The sequence below is a fragment of the Lissotriton vulgaris genome, chromosome 1_1, assembly GCF_964263255.1.
Source record: "Lissotriton vulgaris chromosome 1_1, aLisVul1.2, whole genome shotgun sequence".
Lineage (NCBI taxonomy): Eukaryota > Metazoa > Chordata > Amphibia > Caudata > Salamandridae > Lissotriton > Lissotriton vulgaris.
This window is the reverse complement of record NC_141685.1, coordinates 1,514,455,412-1,514,473,100: the sequence shown is the minus strand read 5'-3', so window position 1 is coordinate 1,514,473,100 and position 17,689 is coordinate 1,514,455,412. Positions and strand designations below refer to the sequence as shown.

The 17,689-nt window shown below is 43.0% G+C and overlaps 1 protein-coding gene across 2 annotated transcripts in view; it reads right to left on the bottom strand.

The window, feature by feature from the left end:
• TUBGCP6 (tubulin gamma complex component 6) overlaps positions 1-17,689 on the bottom strand; it is a 747,379-nt gene that overhangs the window by 402,534 nt on the left and 327,156 nt on the right. For both annotated transcript variants that reach the window (XM_086967433.1, XM_086967436.1), the window contains exons 11-13: positions 16,261-16,410; positions 3,592-3,673; positions 3,413-3,501 (exon numbers count right to left, since the gene is read on the bottom strand). In XM_086967433.1, coding sequence (XP_086823559.1) covers positions 3,413-3,501; positions 3,592-3,673; positions 16,261-16,410 — 321 coding nt within the window. The remainder of the gene's footprint in view (positions 1-3,412; positions 3,502-3,591; positions 3,674-16,260; positions 16,411-17,689) is intronic.

The window sequence follows — 17,689 nt, the reverse complement described above, 5'->3', positions numbered from 1 at the left end:
TCTAGTTATAGTAAAAAGCAAAGAATTGTGATGCAACCAGACTCTTTGCGCATCATTTCCCTGGTTTTAATGGTCAAGCTAAAAGAAGAAAACTAATAACCAAGAAAACCAAATCCCATGCAGCTTGAAGTACAGAAAACATTTTGGGGGATTCTGTAGCCATACGCCAAAACATTTCAGGTCTGATTAAACTAAAATTGAACTTTTTGGCCTAAATGCAAAACATTACATTTGGCATGAATCCAACCGAGCAGTTCACCAAATGATACACCATTGTCACCATAATGAATGGAGGTAATACATAGCATCATGCCTGTTTTGTGGCAGCCGGGTGGTTGGTTGTTTCACTCTCCATGTTTGGAAACATGGCACTGGTGCAGGTGCTGCTGATGGCCTTGTTATTATCTTGATACTTTGGAGGCTTAGCGCACACCATTACAGAGATGGATAAAGAACTGTAATTTTCTAACGCTCTCAGATATGTGAAGTTGAACACAATAGTCAAATAGGGCTTCTGCCAAATGTCAGATGTACATCTAGCCTGAAAGAAAACACCCAACTTCTGAGTAATGAGAAGGAAGGACAGAGCCAGAACCCCATCTAAAATTGACAAAGACTACCTGCTTTAAATAATCACCCATACCACCATGACTTTCAAGAGGATAACAAACAACTTAGCCTTGCTTTAACCGGTCGGAACGCGTTCGTGGATAGACGAACACGGAGTAAAACCAAGATCGTTGGTAAACAGAATAGATTGAATATATAGGAAGACTCCTGTCTTATGGACATTTCTTTAAAAGGAACAGGGGTCTTATAAATTATCATTTGGAGTACGGAGGAGAGAGATTATTTCAACTTATGAACTTTCATAAATACTGAGACTACGCCCTGAGGAAGTCGTTGTGTAAATAGTATACGAGACGAAACACGTGTTGGCTGAATATACATGGAATGTGGAGAAGCTATATTTGAAGAGAAGTAAAAATAAAGACTCATGATCTGAAGGACTTTTTGATTCATTATTTAGATTACCCACCTGGAACTGCTTTGGATACATTGGAAATACTGTTGCAAATTGTGCTATTAGACTGTATAGATTGTGAGTGCTCAGGAAAACCAATTTACCTTGCTTTAACCCCTTGCATGCTGCCGCGATTCTGCGCCTGTGCGGCAAAATCGCGAGTGGGCGGGTTTATGACGGCCCCCAGCCGTCGTCCGCACACGAGCGCCATAGTGCATGACGGATGGGGGCCGTCATCAGCATGCAAGGGGTTAACCTACTCTTGTATTTGCCTAACCTATTCTTGTAGTTAGGAGAGAGAGAGACGGCTACAAGATGGCCACCTTCTAAGGAGGCTCTTATACTTAGGAGCACACCGCTGCTTTTTCCAGATGGATTATGTTTTCATGCATGGCCGGGTGAGCCATCAGGTTCGCAATGTAAAACTGTTAGCTCAGGGACTCTAGGATCACTTGCCGGTGGTGATTAAGCTAATTAGGGCACTGGGAGGGCAGTATAAAGATGACCTCTGGACGGTTGGTGCCTCCAAAAAGTAGGCTTCATGGAGCTGTGCCAACAGGCGTGCCATCAATTGGCTCATTGTAAATGAATGGTGGTTCGTGGCTTTTCGGGACCCTGTGTACGCAGCGGAGGGATGGGTAGAGGGCAGTCAGTACCTTACACATTTGTTGTATGGTTGGAGTGTCTCTGTGGAGCTCCCCTCCACCACACAGGTAGTGTTCGATGTATGGAATGCAGCTCTGAAGAGAGTGGAATGTGCTGTTTTCTCAAGCTGGAGACCCTGTTGTGGCGGGGCACCCGACTCCCGCATGTGTGGGATGTCGTAGGAATTTCAACGTTTAGGGATGTGGTTCATAATAGGATGCTTAAGTCTTTCCAGAACCTGCAGGAGGAGTATGACATGCTTCGTAAACAGTTTTACCGATATTTGCAGCTTCTTCATGCTCTTCTCCCTCTTCTACCATCAGTGGCTAATTCCCTGTATGTTCACAGATGGAGGCCAAACTCCTATGCTATTACATAATCTGCCAGACCCGATGGTGGGGCTCCAGAGTGCGTGGGAAGGGGAGCTGGGTTTATTGGATGACAATGACTGGAGGGAGGCGGTCGAAAACCCAGAGAGGCAGTTATAGCCTCCCAATTTCGATTAATACAGCTGAAAGTGCTTCACAGGAAATATTTCACCAGAGCCACGTTCATTCGCACGGGCCTGATTTCCATGGGGAACTGCCTGAAATGCGATGACCCATAGGGAGAATTACCCAACACATTTTGCCACTGCCCAGACTGACCCACTTCTGGGGTGGCGTGCTGGGGAGACTCGAGAAGGTGCTGGGTTGGGACATTCCGAGAGACCTCAAACTTGTCGTTCTTCATATCACAGATGATATGGGAAGAACACGCTACCAAGAAGGCACTTCTTTGGTTCAGTCTAGTGGTCGCTAAAAGAGACATTGCTGGACTTGGAAGGCGGCAGAGGCTGCCTCTGTTGTGGCGTGGGCCAAGGGCATGGATCACTGAATGGGAATGGAACGTCCGATATACTTGACCCAGGGATGATCCCAGAAACATTTTAAGATTTGGAAAGACTGCCAGAGTACGGAGGGATACACTTAGAGCCTTGCGCCGGCAGACCCCCGCTACTAATGGAGGTGAGGGGCTCCGAGGTGTAGACACTCTCAATGTATCACTAAGAAGAATGGGTTATGCAATAATGTTTGAGGCTTTGGTGACTTGGGTTCTGTGATGATATCCATGCTTTGTCACTGTCTTACAATGTTATATTGTATTCTATACTTGTATCACGCTGGACGCTCTGCTTTTCTCCTGTGTTGTAAAATCAATAAAATATTTTTCACAAAAAAGTACGGCAATGAAAAATGAGCTAATACCTTATCTTGAAGAATGATTGTGACTGGTTCCACACAAAATGCTAAACAATGAAACATGGATCGTAATTAACACATAACCCGAAATCCAGAGACAATAACAGTGGTAGCAGAAACATTTTTACTACATCAGGGTGTTATCCTTGAATTAAGTGTGAGATTCTAAACAAGCACCTCACGATTTTCCCATTTGTGCGTATGTAGGAGTGTTCATGCGGCTGATACAGATTTAATGTTCATTTAATTGCAAAATAGTTGTGTTTTTAGTAGTGTTTAAAACACACTTTTCTGTGAGAGGTGTTGTGGGGTGCGAGGTGCATTTAAAATTGATCCTACTATATGTACAATGTGGATGAGAGTATAAGGACACTACATGTAACAGGTTATGAATTTGTCATACAAAATACTCTTCATATTTTTGTTCCGAGTACATGTTGCACTACAAAGTACACTACTCAACAAAAGCAAGTACAACAAACCAAAGCAACCAAAACAGTACCTCTTGATCTTTTTCAAATTGTTCTTTTAGTTTTTGAAACTGCTCTCGCTTCTTCGCATCCAAAGCCGTTCTATATGACAACTGTCGATCTAAGTCAATGTTAAATATAGTTAGAAGCACGTATAACAAATACAACTATGGCAACCGTATTAACACAAAAAATTAGGAACTATGATTACCTTTAAAAGCATCTAGCATTCGAGAAGCTGTTCGACGTGCCTCAACAATTAACTCTTGTTTTGCAATATCTGTTCTCAAATCCTATAAAAAGAGAAACAAATATTAACAGATATCTAAACTTACCAAGCTCTAATGACAAACATTCACATTATTCACCAGACATATACGGTGAAAGAATAAAAGGACAGATTGCTTACCTGGATGTGCGCATAATTGAGCATTTTGGTATAGCTGGGTAACCAATCATTAAATGTACCTCCTGTCCACTGATCAGTTTCAGTACTTTTATTCCAAAATTACACGGTACACCTTTATTTCCAAAATTCATTTAAAATAATTCCTACTTACTGACCAGGCTCTACAGTACCTTCGCGCCCCTGGGGGCGATCTCCAGATCCAAGCTAGAGGCAGATATTGTGGTTATTCCCAAGCCAGAGAAAGACAAAACTAGCTGCAGGGCATATTGCCTCATTTCTCTCCCGAATATAGATATGAAACTATACACTAGGATCTTGGTGCATAGATTAGCACCTTACCTGCCGGGCTTAATCGATCCCGATCAGGCGGGATTTATTCCCCAAAGACAGACCAGTGACAACACTAAGAGGGTCTTACATCTTATAGAGAAGGCATCACAAATCCCTGGGGACTACATGCTCCTTACTATCAACACGGAAAAGGCCTTTGACCAGGTCCATGGACCATACCTAGAACAGGCACTTATCCGCATTGGCCTGGGAGAGGGAATGAGGACACAAGTTCTAAGCTGCTATCACTCCCCTACGGCGTATGTGAGAGTCAATGGACATACTTCAGCCCCGTTCCCCATAAGCAGAGGTACAAGACAGGGGTGCCCTCTGTCGCCCCTTCTCTTTGCATTGTACATGGAACCGCTAGCCCAGAGAGTTCGGGCCCGCCCATACATCACTAGCATCCGATTCGGTGGCGAAGTACACACCATCAGTCTATACGCGGAGGATGTCCTCGTAATCCTGGCAGACCCCGCTGTAGCATTGGGAGCTTTTTTGTCAGAGCTGGACTCCTTCGCGAAGGCTACTGGGTTCAAGGTCAATATTGCGAAATCAACCGCCCTCAATCTCTCCTTATCGCCGCAAGCGCAGGCATGCCTTCAAAGTCAGCATCCCATACAATGGACTAGGGACGGTCCTATACTTGGGAATTCACTTAGCGCCTACTCTGCAAACCACGGCATCAGTCAACTACACCAAATTACATGCTCAAATCCATTTCGATATGCAGGAGTGGAAGCATTACCCTAAATCTGGCTTGGGAGGATAGCGTCCATCAAGATGATAGTCTTCCCAAAATCATATACCTCTTCCAGACGCTCCCCATACGGCCTCCCACTGGCTGGCTAAATCGCGTACAGTCAGAGCTCTCCCTCTTCATATGGCAGGGTCGTAAACCACGAATGAAGAAACTCGTCAGTACCCTCCCGCCTAACGAAGGTGGACTTGGGATTCCGGATATCCAACTCTATTACAAAGCTGCGCAACTAAGACATCTCAGAGAAGAACTGGCTGTTTCAGGACCGAGCGGTAGCGGGCACATCCCTCAGGAAGATCCCCTTCCTCAAGAAGCTGCATAGACCCACCAACTTCTAGGCCTCTCACATTACAAGCACCATCTTAACAACATAGGACCAGACTAACAGGAGACACAAGCTGACTATCTTCCCCCCTCCTCTCACTCCACTCTTGGACAATCCAGATTTTAGCCCAGGGATAGGTGAGACTTCCTTTACACACTGGAATGCCACTGAATGCCGAGTATTGGGACACCCTATTGATGTACAGGGGGTGAGCTCCGTCCCCCAGCTTAGATCAGACTATGGACTTCCTGAGACCGAAAGGCTGCATTACTTGCAACTTCGACACTGGGCATAACAACCTGACAATAGGCGGCACGCTCAGAGACACCTCACCCCTTAAGAATGTTGGCTAAGCACAAGATCATCAGATAAGAAATTGATCTCGGACCGCCATAAGATGCTACTCACTCGATACACACACACATACAATGCAAGCCCCGCACAATGGGAGAGGGATCTCAGACGCGAACTCAGCAGCAAAGAATGGGAGGGTGTATATTACCGGGCACGGCACATGGTAAGCAACATGGGCCTTACAGAAACGCTAACCAAATTAACCACCTACTGGTACTACACACCCCACGCATACACCGAGCCGACCCCACACAAAGCGCAGATTGCTGGAGGGGGTGTGGGGAAACCGGAACGTTTCGTTTACCTCCTTTAGGAATGTGAGCATTTACAACAGTATTGGTCTCAGATCCTAGATGAAATTGATTAACACCTCAACATGGAGCACCCACATTCCCTGCCTACACTCTCTTGGGAGTACCGAACCCCCTAAAATATCCTCATGTCCAGAAGTGGGTGCCAGATAGCAATAGCGCTGGGTACGGCCACTCAAAACATTCTACTTCACTGGAGGACCCCCGTGGTTCCCTCTCAGAAGGGTTGGCTCCAGCGCCTGTGGCAAATACTGCGGTTGGAGAAGATATCCCTTACACTGGCAGGGAAAGGCTCAACGTTTGGAGAGCTCTGGCAACCACTCTTAGCCATCCTGGTCCAAGAATTCTGGGAGCTAACGTGCCCCAGCTACCTACGCCTCTTAGGTCTCACCACATCTGGCGCTACCACTCAATGAGATCCGTCACAACAGTGAACGCTCTGAACCCAAACACGATTCATAAATCGCAGTGGATGGGGGGGATGTTGGAAGAGGGGGGGAATTGTGATCTCTTGTTATTTCCTTGGTTTTTACACTTTTAGTTTGTACTATGTGCCAAGTCACCTACCTGGGCTCTGCGTAGCCCATGATTTGATGCTATTTGCATGGCACATTGATACACTGGTTGTTAACGCAATAAAAGATTTAAACCTAAAATAATTCCCAACCTCCTCACTACCAGTGAAATACTGAGCTTGTTTCAGTACTGGATGAAGACGGGCTTGAGTGCGGTTCTTACACCTTCTGAACCTAGCTCTTAAAAGGACTACATACACACAGTATAATCAAAATGCTTAATTTGTTAAGCCTTACATATTTCTGACAGACATAATACAAACATTTGCCAATACCGAGACTTTCTTTAAAAACATACATTCTTAATAATTTTCAAAGCAACCTGTGTTATAGTGTTCCCCTAGTACGGTGTTTCACAGTTTTATTTGTATTATATCAGTATTGTGGGCACATTTGAATAGTACCATTAATTATGTGGGCTCTTTAAGTCCTTCAAAGGGCTCACTTTCCTTTTACTTAGGCCTAGCCCTAGCTGCTCTCATCAGAATTCAGAATACCAGTCTGTGTTGCCTTCTAGTAGGTGTTCTAGGATCCATTTGGTTAAAACTGAAAGGAGCAATCTAGTGCAGAGGAAACAAGCATTAATAATGTAATAGGTCTTGCCTTTCATTAACTTAAAGCCATTTGCTTTGCAATACAATACCATTAGCAAAGCAAATGGCTTTAAATTAATCAAAGGCGAGACCTATTGCATTTTCAATGCTTGTTTTTTTAAGTATGCTACTAGTACCATACTGTTTGATTTAATGTCCCATGATGCAGTGGACCTGATGCAATGGGGGAGCAACTGCAACATCACATTTCACCACCATCTTTCACAGAAACCCTCATAAGTCAAGCAATTATGAATCTTCAATCTGACCAGTGTTGAACTGGGATCTCCAGTTTGTGGAGAAATGCTACAAACAGTATCCAGCAAAGACAGACAAGTGAGGAAACAGTACTCTATTGAGCAGCAGGCAATCAGAACAGAGTTGGTTGACCTGGTGCCCTTGACAATGCTCACCTGTAGGAAATTGAAAACAAGAAACTGGTGCATAGATGTTAGCCTCTTACGATAAGGCAGAGAAGTTGCACTGGAGAGGGTGCAGAGTGCCTCCACTTTGAACGAAATGCTCTCCTGCAAGCCATCCACAGCATTCTGCTCTCAGTCAGTAAATAGACGTGATTGGCTGTCTACTAGGGCAAGTGAACACGTTTTGTGCTTATGTCGCGCTGTAGGCTCCTGGTTTTATATGCTCGCAGTGCTGTCTGCTAGGGCAAGTGGACAAGTTGTGTGCTTACAACGCACTGTGTGCTCCTGGTTTTATGCTTTAGCAATGCTGTCTGCTAGGGCAAGTGGACACATTCAGCACTTGCGTCGCACTGTGTACTCCTGGTTTTATATGCTAGCAGTGCTGGCTGCTAGGGCAAGTGGACATGTTGTGCGCTTATGCTGCACTGTGTGCTCATAGCGTTATATCCTAGCAGCGCTGTTTGCTAATGGAAATTGACACGTGGCATGCTTAATCTGCACTGTGTGCTCCTGATTTTAGGCCTTAGCAGTGCTGTTTGCTATGGGCAAGTGGACACATTGCATGCTTACGCAGCACTATGTGCTCCTGATTTTAGGCCTTAGCAGTGCTGTTTGCTAGGGCAAATGGGCATGTTGGACGCTTACGCCGCACTGTGTGCTCCTGGTGTTATATACTAGCAGTGCTGTCTGCTAGGGCACGTGACTGAACAAGAGAGGGTCTAAGGGTACTCTCACTGCTAGGTGGGCACCAAGGGGTCGAGGGCCACAGCTGTGTTCATACAAAGCTTAAAACTGGGGTGCAGAAGGCCATTTTGTAGGCGCTCACCAGTTTCGGTGGCACGCCTGAACTCTGTTATTTGTCCAAGATCACACAGTCATCAACTAAAAGGAGCCGAGATGAGAACTCTCGTCATTAAGACATGTTTATGATGCTCCCTTATGTCAGGGCGTTCACTGTTGAACTTGGCTCCAGGAAGCAAGACAGACGCATCTGTCAAACTCTTTCGTCCCATTAAAGCCCAGACATGGCGGACCATCCGATTCCTTCTGCAGCCGAATAATGGACGGGCGTTAATAGTCCAGCCATTTGCCGAGACCACAATGGAAACTCGCGATATTCAATTATTCAAGACTTTCAGACCCAACCCCTTTTTCCATCATCAGGCGCACCTCCTGCGGCCGCCAGCTGTAAAATCACTGGTGCTGGAATAATTCACTAATTACACAAGTCATCAAGAAATCAATACAGCTATTGACACATTGTGGTGATTCAATGCTGATCTTACCCAAAAACTTTTTGACGAAGAAAAGAAGTGGAATTAGTTCTCTGGTGGTTACCATGAAGATTAGTTTTGTGATACCAGTAGTATATAAATCCCCACACTCCTCATGGAATGGCCCTAAAGACACTGCACTAATCCTCAGGGTAGAGGCCATGGAAAAATGAGTGCACAAGGAGACTACCGGCATCGGGGAGGGGGAGTGTGGGGGGAGTGGTGGTTGGGGGTGGTGTTGGTGGGGTGAAACGAGGTGAGGTGAGCGACACTGTCTAACTGAGATTTCTGGACGACAAGCCTTCAAACACAAGGTATTCCTATGTATTCAAAGAGTGAAATCACCAGAAACTCACTTTCAATTGTTGAAAGAAGAAAGTCTTGTGATATCGGCTGGATTCAGCAGACAGGAGGACGTGTGGTGTCACAATATACCGTGTTGCGAGCCTTCCCCTCCAGGTAATGCCTGGTTCCAACTTCCACCGGGGACTGGTCTGTGTAAATAGGGGTAAATAGGGGACATGTGACCGGTGGTCTCTGGCTGAAAGCCGTCGCTGTGTCCCCGTCACTAAACCTCAACAGTTTAGCATAGTTATACATGCGGTAGTGCCTCAGACAAGAGTGGGACACTGAGGGGTTGATGGGGCGTCACAGTCTTCGTGCTCCCGAAATGACCATATTTGGAGACGACGTTTGTGGTTCCCAGATACTGAGGCCTGCTCGCTGAGTGCTGTGCTCCGGTGCACACGTGACGTCACATGCCTGGATCTCAGATGTTGAGGCCTGCTTGTCCAGTACTGTGCTCCCGTGTGTGCGCACGTGACATGCCTGGATCTCAAATACTAAGGTCTGCTCGCTGAGTGCTGTGCTCCTGCGCTCCGGGGTGTGCGCATGTGATGACACGTGCCTGGATGTCAGATGCTGAAGCCTGCTCACCCAGTACTGTGCTCCGGTGTGTGCACATGTGACCTGCTTGGATCTCAGATACTGAGGCTTGCTAGCCAAGTACGTTGCTCCTGTGTGTGCACATGTGTGTGTGCACATGTGTGTGTGCACACGTGATGCACACTTTCAGTACGTTCTATTGTTCTGACCCAGCAAGAGGATGAGGAGGAGGTGTCAACAATGAGGCCTGTGTTCACACTGAAGTGTTTGTGTGTTTACAGAAGCAGAGGAGACTCAGGAAGAGGGCCAAACAAGGACAACCGCTGCGACAAAGCGCTGCCACCTCAAGCACATTTTATGTAAAGGGCTAAAATGCCTCCCCCCCAAACATCACATGGCATTTCCTTTTTAGATGAACATGTCAAAGACTTTAGCCAAAATATACAAAAAGAGTGATCAATTTTTACAAATCCACTGTAAAAAAACAAATCGAGCAGGGTGTCCGTGAAGCGGCGCTGTACTCAGTCTCAAAGTTAAACAGAGCGAGACTCGCAGAGCGTTTGCCTTGCGGGAGAGAGCTTTGAAACCATCTGTTTGCAAGTTAATTACAAACAGATTGTTTCAAAGCTCGCTCCCACAAGGGAATCGCCAAACGTGCACATGTTGCCATTCAAGGCAATGCAATGCAACGCGTGCACGTTTTTGTCTGAAAAACTGAATCGATTTCTAAAGGTCTCCTCCTATGCAGCGCATCCGCGCTGCATAGGCGAGACCTAAAAAGCGTTGCTCTACCCAAAAATTGGTAATTAACAATCACCAATAAGAAGTGTTCCACAATGTTATTTGTTTGATCATGTGAACCGTAGCTTTGACATCTATTCTGACATAATTCACAGAATGGTCTAATTTCACACGTAGTCTTGATAATGGCAAGCTAGCATTCCGAGGGGCATGTTTCCAGCTAAAATTGACAAGAACTAGCTTCGCAAATAAAACACTCATCCACTTGCATTATAGAGATGTTTTTGAGCAAGGTAACCGCTTTATGCACTTCTCATTTCATTTAGTGATGCACTTAAAGTCGGATTGTGTCTGCGATGCTCTTTGACCTATTCCAGTGCAGTTAAAAGCACTGAGTACTTATTGATGAGGGCCTGTGGGGCATGACAACGAAGGAGTGCAGGCCCTGCTGCCTGCCAAATTAGCTTGTTTGTACTTCTTCATTGTTGTAGACTGTCACTGAGGTAGCAATATATTATACCTTGCCAATTATGAATGAGCAGTGGTCTACATCTGAATCGTCAGCTGAATGTGTATGGTGCTTTTAAGTGGAGTCAGTGCTGTAACAAAAACAATATTGGTCCTAATCCAAGCAAGGAGAATGGACACCATTCCCCCCACAGTTTAGGTAGTAAAAACCATAACTGGATTGCAGTTCGATATTCATACTCCTGGCCCCTGGTAACAGAACACCAGCTGCACTAATTATAATTACACTGCTACGAGGAGTATACTGCACTTTGCCTTTACTGTGTTGCAGTTCTGGTAGATGGGTGAAGGCACACATCAGCAAGAACTCTGGCTGTAAGATTCTAGAGCTCTGTTCTTTGACAGAGGGACGGCTTGTGGGTGGGAAGAGCAAGTGAGCTTTGTCAGCTTTTGGAAAGTGGTGAATTAGTACCAGAGAACAGCTTAAAGCTTTATGCCTCAAGTTGTACTTTGCCACGAAGGAACCCACTCGGGTATCCATAAAACTGCACAACCAAATGGTAACCTGAATCTAATGAATTACATTCATATCGTCTTATATGCTTTTTCTCCAACTTTTCTCTGTTACTTTTCATCCTTTTCCTCTCTTCAGTTCAATTCATTTTATTCAATTTGTTCTTATCAATAAAAAATGTCAACACAAATAAGCTCAAAGGCATTAGATGGATTTCATGTCATGATTTATTTACACCAGACCAATGCATTTCGGGATTTAAAAACTCCCTTCGTCAGGGGCATCATGACATGCTGAGAAGTCCTAATACACAAGTAAACGATTCCAAAGTTTAAATCCATTTAAGCAACCGTAACTTCATTTTCCTGTTAACTAGTTTGCCAAAGCACACGTATTCTTGTTGAAATACAAACAGACCACATCAGGCACCTGTTAGTTCATATTTATAGGTTTCCTAGATGTAATAAGACGTCAATGCACGCACCAGTAATTTACTGCTTCCTGACTGGACAAGTAAAACTAAATATTGCTGGTGAGTTTCTAAATAGCAGAACTAAATATTTATGTTGCTTATCTTGAGCACGGTGCATTACTACATCTTTTCAAGGAGCAGTGAGTCCCTTTTACTCACTAGCACTTTCACATGACAACTTATTTTTGGTCCTGATGAAGCGCCACGGATCATTGTGACCAACAAGGCGCGAAACATGTCGACCTTTTAGTTACCTTGGCACATTACGCCTATTGGAGTAACACACCACCTTCGGGTTTTTTATTCTGACAAGGGTACCGCCACAATAAATATCCCCTTTTGCCAGTTTTAACTTACACACACTCACTCACCCTCCTCATAGGACTCAGCTCGCTAGAGTGACCCTTCGGGGGAACCGTAGTGCATTGCAGAGCCGACCCGGCGTGACGCAAACGCCCGATGATGAAGCATGACATCCATCGAGATGTGTGAGGGCAACAAGAAACAAGACCTGTTCTTGCCTCGGACCAGTGGGTTCTAGACCTAGGACTACCTCTAGTCTTTTTCTTTCTTTTTCTTTGGGTTGAGTGGGTGACTCCTGCAACCCCCACCTAAGGAACAGTGTCCCCCCATTTTGAGTTGATAACAAATTCATGTAGTCATGGCAAAACAATGTAAAGTAAACTTTATTCATGATGTGAGCTGCACAAAAGCAAAACCCCAAGGCATTCTGCACAGGATTAGAGTTAGCTGCAACTAAAGACCGTTTAGTTAATAATCTGTAAATACATTTGACAGATTTTGCCATTATGACAATGTACAGCAGGAATATGCTCAAATCAGACAGTACTACCACATGTGTTAACAGTGTCAGTTCTTGGTATTTCAAGACAAACAACAGGTCGGTGGGACACTAGTTAGCAATAATAGAGTGCTGAGCACTCAATGGGATACATCTCATGTCCCAAGTTTAAGATCTTCAGTCGGTCGACCTTTATCATTTGTCTGAAGAATAGAGCAGCAGGAAGGTGTTTTAAATGTTTACCATTAACCTTTTATCTGTTACAATCAAATCTTAATGGGTGCAAAGATATACCCATAATTGTGCACCCTGGACATAGAGCGCGAAACAGGAGTTTGGGTGCTGAGAAATGAGACAGCTACGGAAATAATTAATTGACAGAGCAATACAATGAAACAAGACAGAGAAAAGAATTAGGAACAGGAAAGAAGGAAGAATTAATACTAAGAATGAACAAGATAAGGATGGAATTAAACAGCAAATTCTTATATGCACCATTAAAACAAAACTTCGTGATTTTTTACAAAACAAAAAAGAGTAAACACTGATAACCACTGATTTTAGGCCATTTTTTTAAGATCATTGGAAACACTGAAAAACCCCACTAGAATTCACAACAAATAGAAAAGGAAATCATAACGCCCAACCATGGGATAGCTGTTGCAGTAAAGCACACTACTGAAACGAGAAATGAATCAGTGTGCTGAAAATATTAGGCAGTGAAACTGCAAAATTCTTAGCTTCATTTGCTTTGGGCCCATCACCGATAAAATTGTAATTGCCGTTTAAATTCCTCTACTGAAATCAAGTTTATAAAATGTGTAATAGCATGCATGTATTCAACTATTCAATAATTTGTTACTAAGCATATTTCAGCACCAGGCTTAAAACAAATACACCGCCAAATGATTAGCAACAATGTAAACCTTTGGGAGCTTGTGCATATTTACATGTTGGGATTCTTTATCCAAGTCTTGCATTGTTAAAAGCAAAATGACAACTCTGTACAGATGGCGTACAGGTGTACTCAGATCAGAGATTCCAGTGCTCTTGCACACAAAGCAGCATACAAGGCCCTTTTAACCCCTTCGATGCTTATGACGAGCTCAGCTCGTCATCAGCCACGGGTGACGTGTGCGGATGACGAGCTGAGCTCGTCATGTATCGCGGTTATTCGAAAACAGCCGCACAGCTCAAAAATAACCGCAGCAGCGATGCGGTTAACATTGCATGTGGCTCCAATTCATGACGTCCAAAGCACCACAAATCTCTGAAACACAAACATTAGTATTTCCCTGTGTTAGGGGATTAGATTCACAATCTCCTTGGTGAAAGTTAACTTTTTTCGATTAACTCTTTTCAGGAAGGGGCACTCTTTAACGGAATGTTGGTTACATGGTCACATCATGTAAGAAATCAGTGATCACAGGTTGCTTGGTGAGAGCAACCTTGATTGTTACATGGTCAGTAATAGAACTATCATAGAGGGTACCATTCAACTGTATCTAGGTTTGGAGTGATTTTAGTTTGTGCAGTGACTGAGAAATCTAGGTGGGTTCAAAGTTACAGCATGTGAATTCATAGTTGATGATCAGTGGTGGAGGGTTGTAGTTCCTTATTTAGAGATGGAAGGGGTGTTCATGTTGGAAGATGGCTCTGCAGTATACTTAAGAGATTGTGAGGGGATTGTGGACATAAGTAGGTGGTCATGCACTTGCTGGCGTGCGTGTGCACGTACCAGTACAACTTGCCAAGGTCCCTGTGGGGCTGCAACTTCTACTTTACTCTGCTCCTGTGAGATGCTGCTGTTTGGTATTACCACTGGAAGCCAGTAGGCATTCTGAGCTAACCGACATTCTGGTGCAATGCAGGAAGAAGTCACTGCTAAACAAAGCAATTAGAGTCTGGTTCCTAAGAATATCTTTGTCTGCAGCCGAGAGAGGCTTGCCGCTCTCATTGAGATACAGTGATGAGGACTTTGACCTACATATTTTTCTTTTATTGATTTTGCAGCACGGTAATGCAACTTTATTCGTGAAGCCCGTTCATGCCTGAGCAGATGTTTCAGTGCTACAAACTGTGATCTTCCGGAAGTGTATTCCCTCAATGGTCTGGACTGTTTTAGGATTCACTCGAAATTCTCTCCAGTGTTTCGATATACAGGATGTTTTTGCCCCCCTTAAACTTTTTTGAAGGAGTCTAAATTAAGATTTTGTTATTTCACATTTAATAGGCCGGGTTCATATACACTTCTTAAACATGTATGCTTGTCTTCTTTCTTTCCTACCACCTTTGAACTCTTTGTGGATCTTCTGTTCTTGCTGTGCTTTTCTTTTTCATAATTGCTTAAATTATTGCACCACTTTACTAATTATAATTCAATAAATAAGGAAAGCACTTTTACGTAAAGCACTGCTGAAGCGTCATTAAATAAATACAGAGCACAGTAAGAAGGCCAGAAGTAGTGAGAACGCACATTTTTGGGAAAAGAGATCAAGAGTTCAACATTTCTGACTGAATAGACCGGTTTACTGGCTTTTCTTAATGAATTTCACTATTTCTACGTGGGTGAGTAGGTGACTTTGGGTTGTATGAAAGCCACTTGGTATACTTACTTGGCCATGTTAGAGAACGTATGCCACTATATTGGGAACAATATTATCGTCCCACAACTGCAAGGTATCCAGAACATCACCTACCACTACATCATGGAAGACTTTTTCAATTACGTTGTCACTATACTTGTGTTATGTTTATACTGACTGTTTTTGTTAGTGTATTTTTTAGAAAAACAGATTGTTTAGGGAGGGGTAAATCCTATTTGTCCTCCTTTTAATAATATTATGTTTCGTATAAAGAGTAGATGCAAAAAGAATATTTATACAATATATCTGTATAAATCCAAACCCTTCTAAAGCTTTATAATGTTTTATTATATATATTTTTTCTTATTTCTGGGTCTTTCCTAAGCAATTCATATTCCCATTCATATTCATATATAGTTTAATATCTATTTTATATGCTGATACTTTTATCCTTATAGTACATATTTATTTAAACATTAAATAACAAGCCCCATTAACTTTCGCATTTACCTAATATGATTACCTACATGCGACACCACAGTAAGACTAAGTAATGGACACAATGTAGTGAGAATCTACCATATGTGATGTTTTCTTGAGATCTAGGCATGGCGTGTAAAATAAGTGAACTTGTATGTAATGCATGCTTAGAGAAGGAGGCAATGGAGGGAGATTAGTAGAATGGTAAAGTGATCTGAATTCTTCCTCCCTTTTCTAGATGCGATGCGGTATGGAGGAGATTTCAGGTGAGACAAAGAAGGAGAGGATATTTGTCACGGGTGGGTTTCTTCTGTATACTTGTACAAAAAGTTAGGATGGCCATTTCATGGGAGAGGTACTAAAATGTATTGATTCCAAGAGAAAATTGCTTCAACATACATGTCTTTGAAAGGTTAGGTAATTAATTCAAGCTCTTTCAACAAAGCAATAGTAATCGTCAAAGTGAATGACAGGTCACATAATTAAAAATGTCAGAAAATAATTTCATATGGCCAGTCACGTTGGTGTATTTTAAAATACGTATCTCATAAAACAGTGCATAATATTACATTTGGTTTACCTTTTCCTCCTTGCTAATGGAGCTATAGCGAGCAAGTCTTTCCATTCTACCAACATACAAAGCACAGTCCTTTTCCATCTCCTTCAGTTCTTCTAGGGAGAAAGTAACAGAAATCCGAGGAACAGGGATCTCAGACCAACAAATGTAGTGCTGTCAAACAAGAAACATTACGTTATTTTTACTGCAACTCAGTACTGTGGCCAAAGGAAGTATTTGAAGATGCCGTCTATATATTCTTCAAATGTGTTTTTTTAGGAATTTAAGAAAATATTCACACATTAACATTGAGTAAACTTACCAAAAATTACATTATACAGTGTAGTCTACATTAGTTTACCGACATGAATCATGTATATATGCTAATAAATGAAACTAAGGGAAGACAAAATGTAGCTGCAAAGAATGTCTATCGTTCTGTTTTATTTCCTTTTTATATTTTACACATATACTTGTTTACATCTGCAGGGTGACAAGGAACCATCCCCGACCTTTGTTAACAGTAAAAGTAAACAGTTTTCTTCCTGTTCTCCCGGCCTTTAGCAGGACTCCCCCAGTTGACTAATGACAAACCGGGAAAGCGTGTACCATCTGTTAACATATACTCAAACTACTGAACGCTTCACCCATCGCCTAGAATCTCCTGAACCCATCCAAGGACTTAAAAAACCTACCCCCCACTCGCTAAGGCGAATCAGATGTTATATGGGCAAGCCATTTTTATGGCCTACTTGTCTGTTCTGGAGAGAGAGCTCCAGCTTGAAAAGAACAGGTGTTCTGTTTGTTCAGAAAATAAATGAGTAATAAAGATGCCTTTAAATCTCGTCACACTTGCTGTGTGTTCAAATACAGGGGTTAAGTGTATGCTTGTGCTTTCTTATAAATTGCTGTGTATTTGATTGTGACCATTGTCTGCATATAGCATTCGTTTGGGCGTTTACTTTCCCTTTGAGATGCTATTTATATCCATCTTCCTCCGAATTCTCTCTGCTAGGTTTTCTATTGTCAGTGCAAAAAGCATTGGGGAGAGAGGACTCCTTGGCTGGTTCCTTGCTTTATCTATATCTGCGATGAAGTGTGACAACTGCTATAAGAATCCTAGTGTGACAGTGAGCAAATAACCCATGCTTTAAATTTGAGGCCTGATCTAAATGTTACCAAAGACCATTCCAGGAAATACCCCCAGGCTCATTAAACACTATTGCAGCATCCAATGAGATTAACAGCGCCTTTTTGCGCTTTTGGTCAACATTATCTATCAAGCACAGCAGCTTTTTAATGTGATCTTATCTCAGCAGCTTTTTAATGTGATCTTATCTCAGCAGCTTTTTAATGAGCTGAACTGGTTCATTATCGCTTAAAGCCCCCAACCCCTTTAATTATACATCATTTATAAAAGGATCACATGTTCATCTTATCCAGATATCGTATC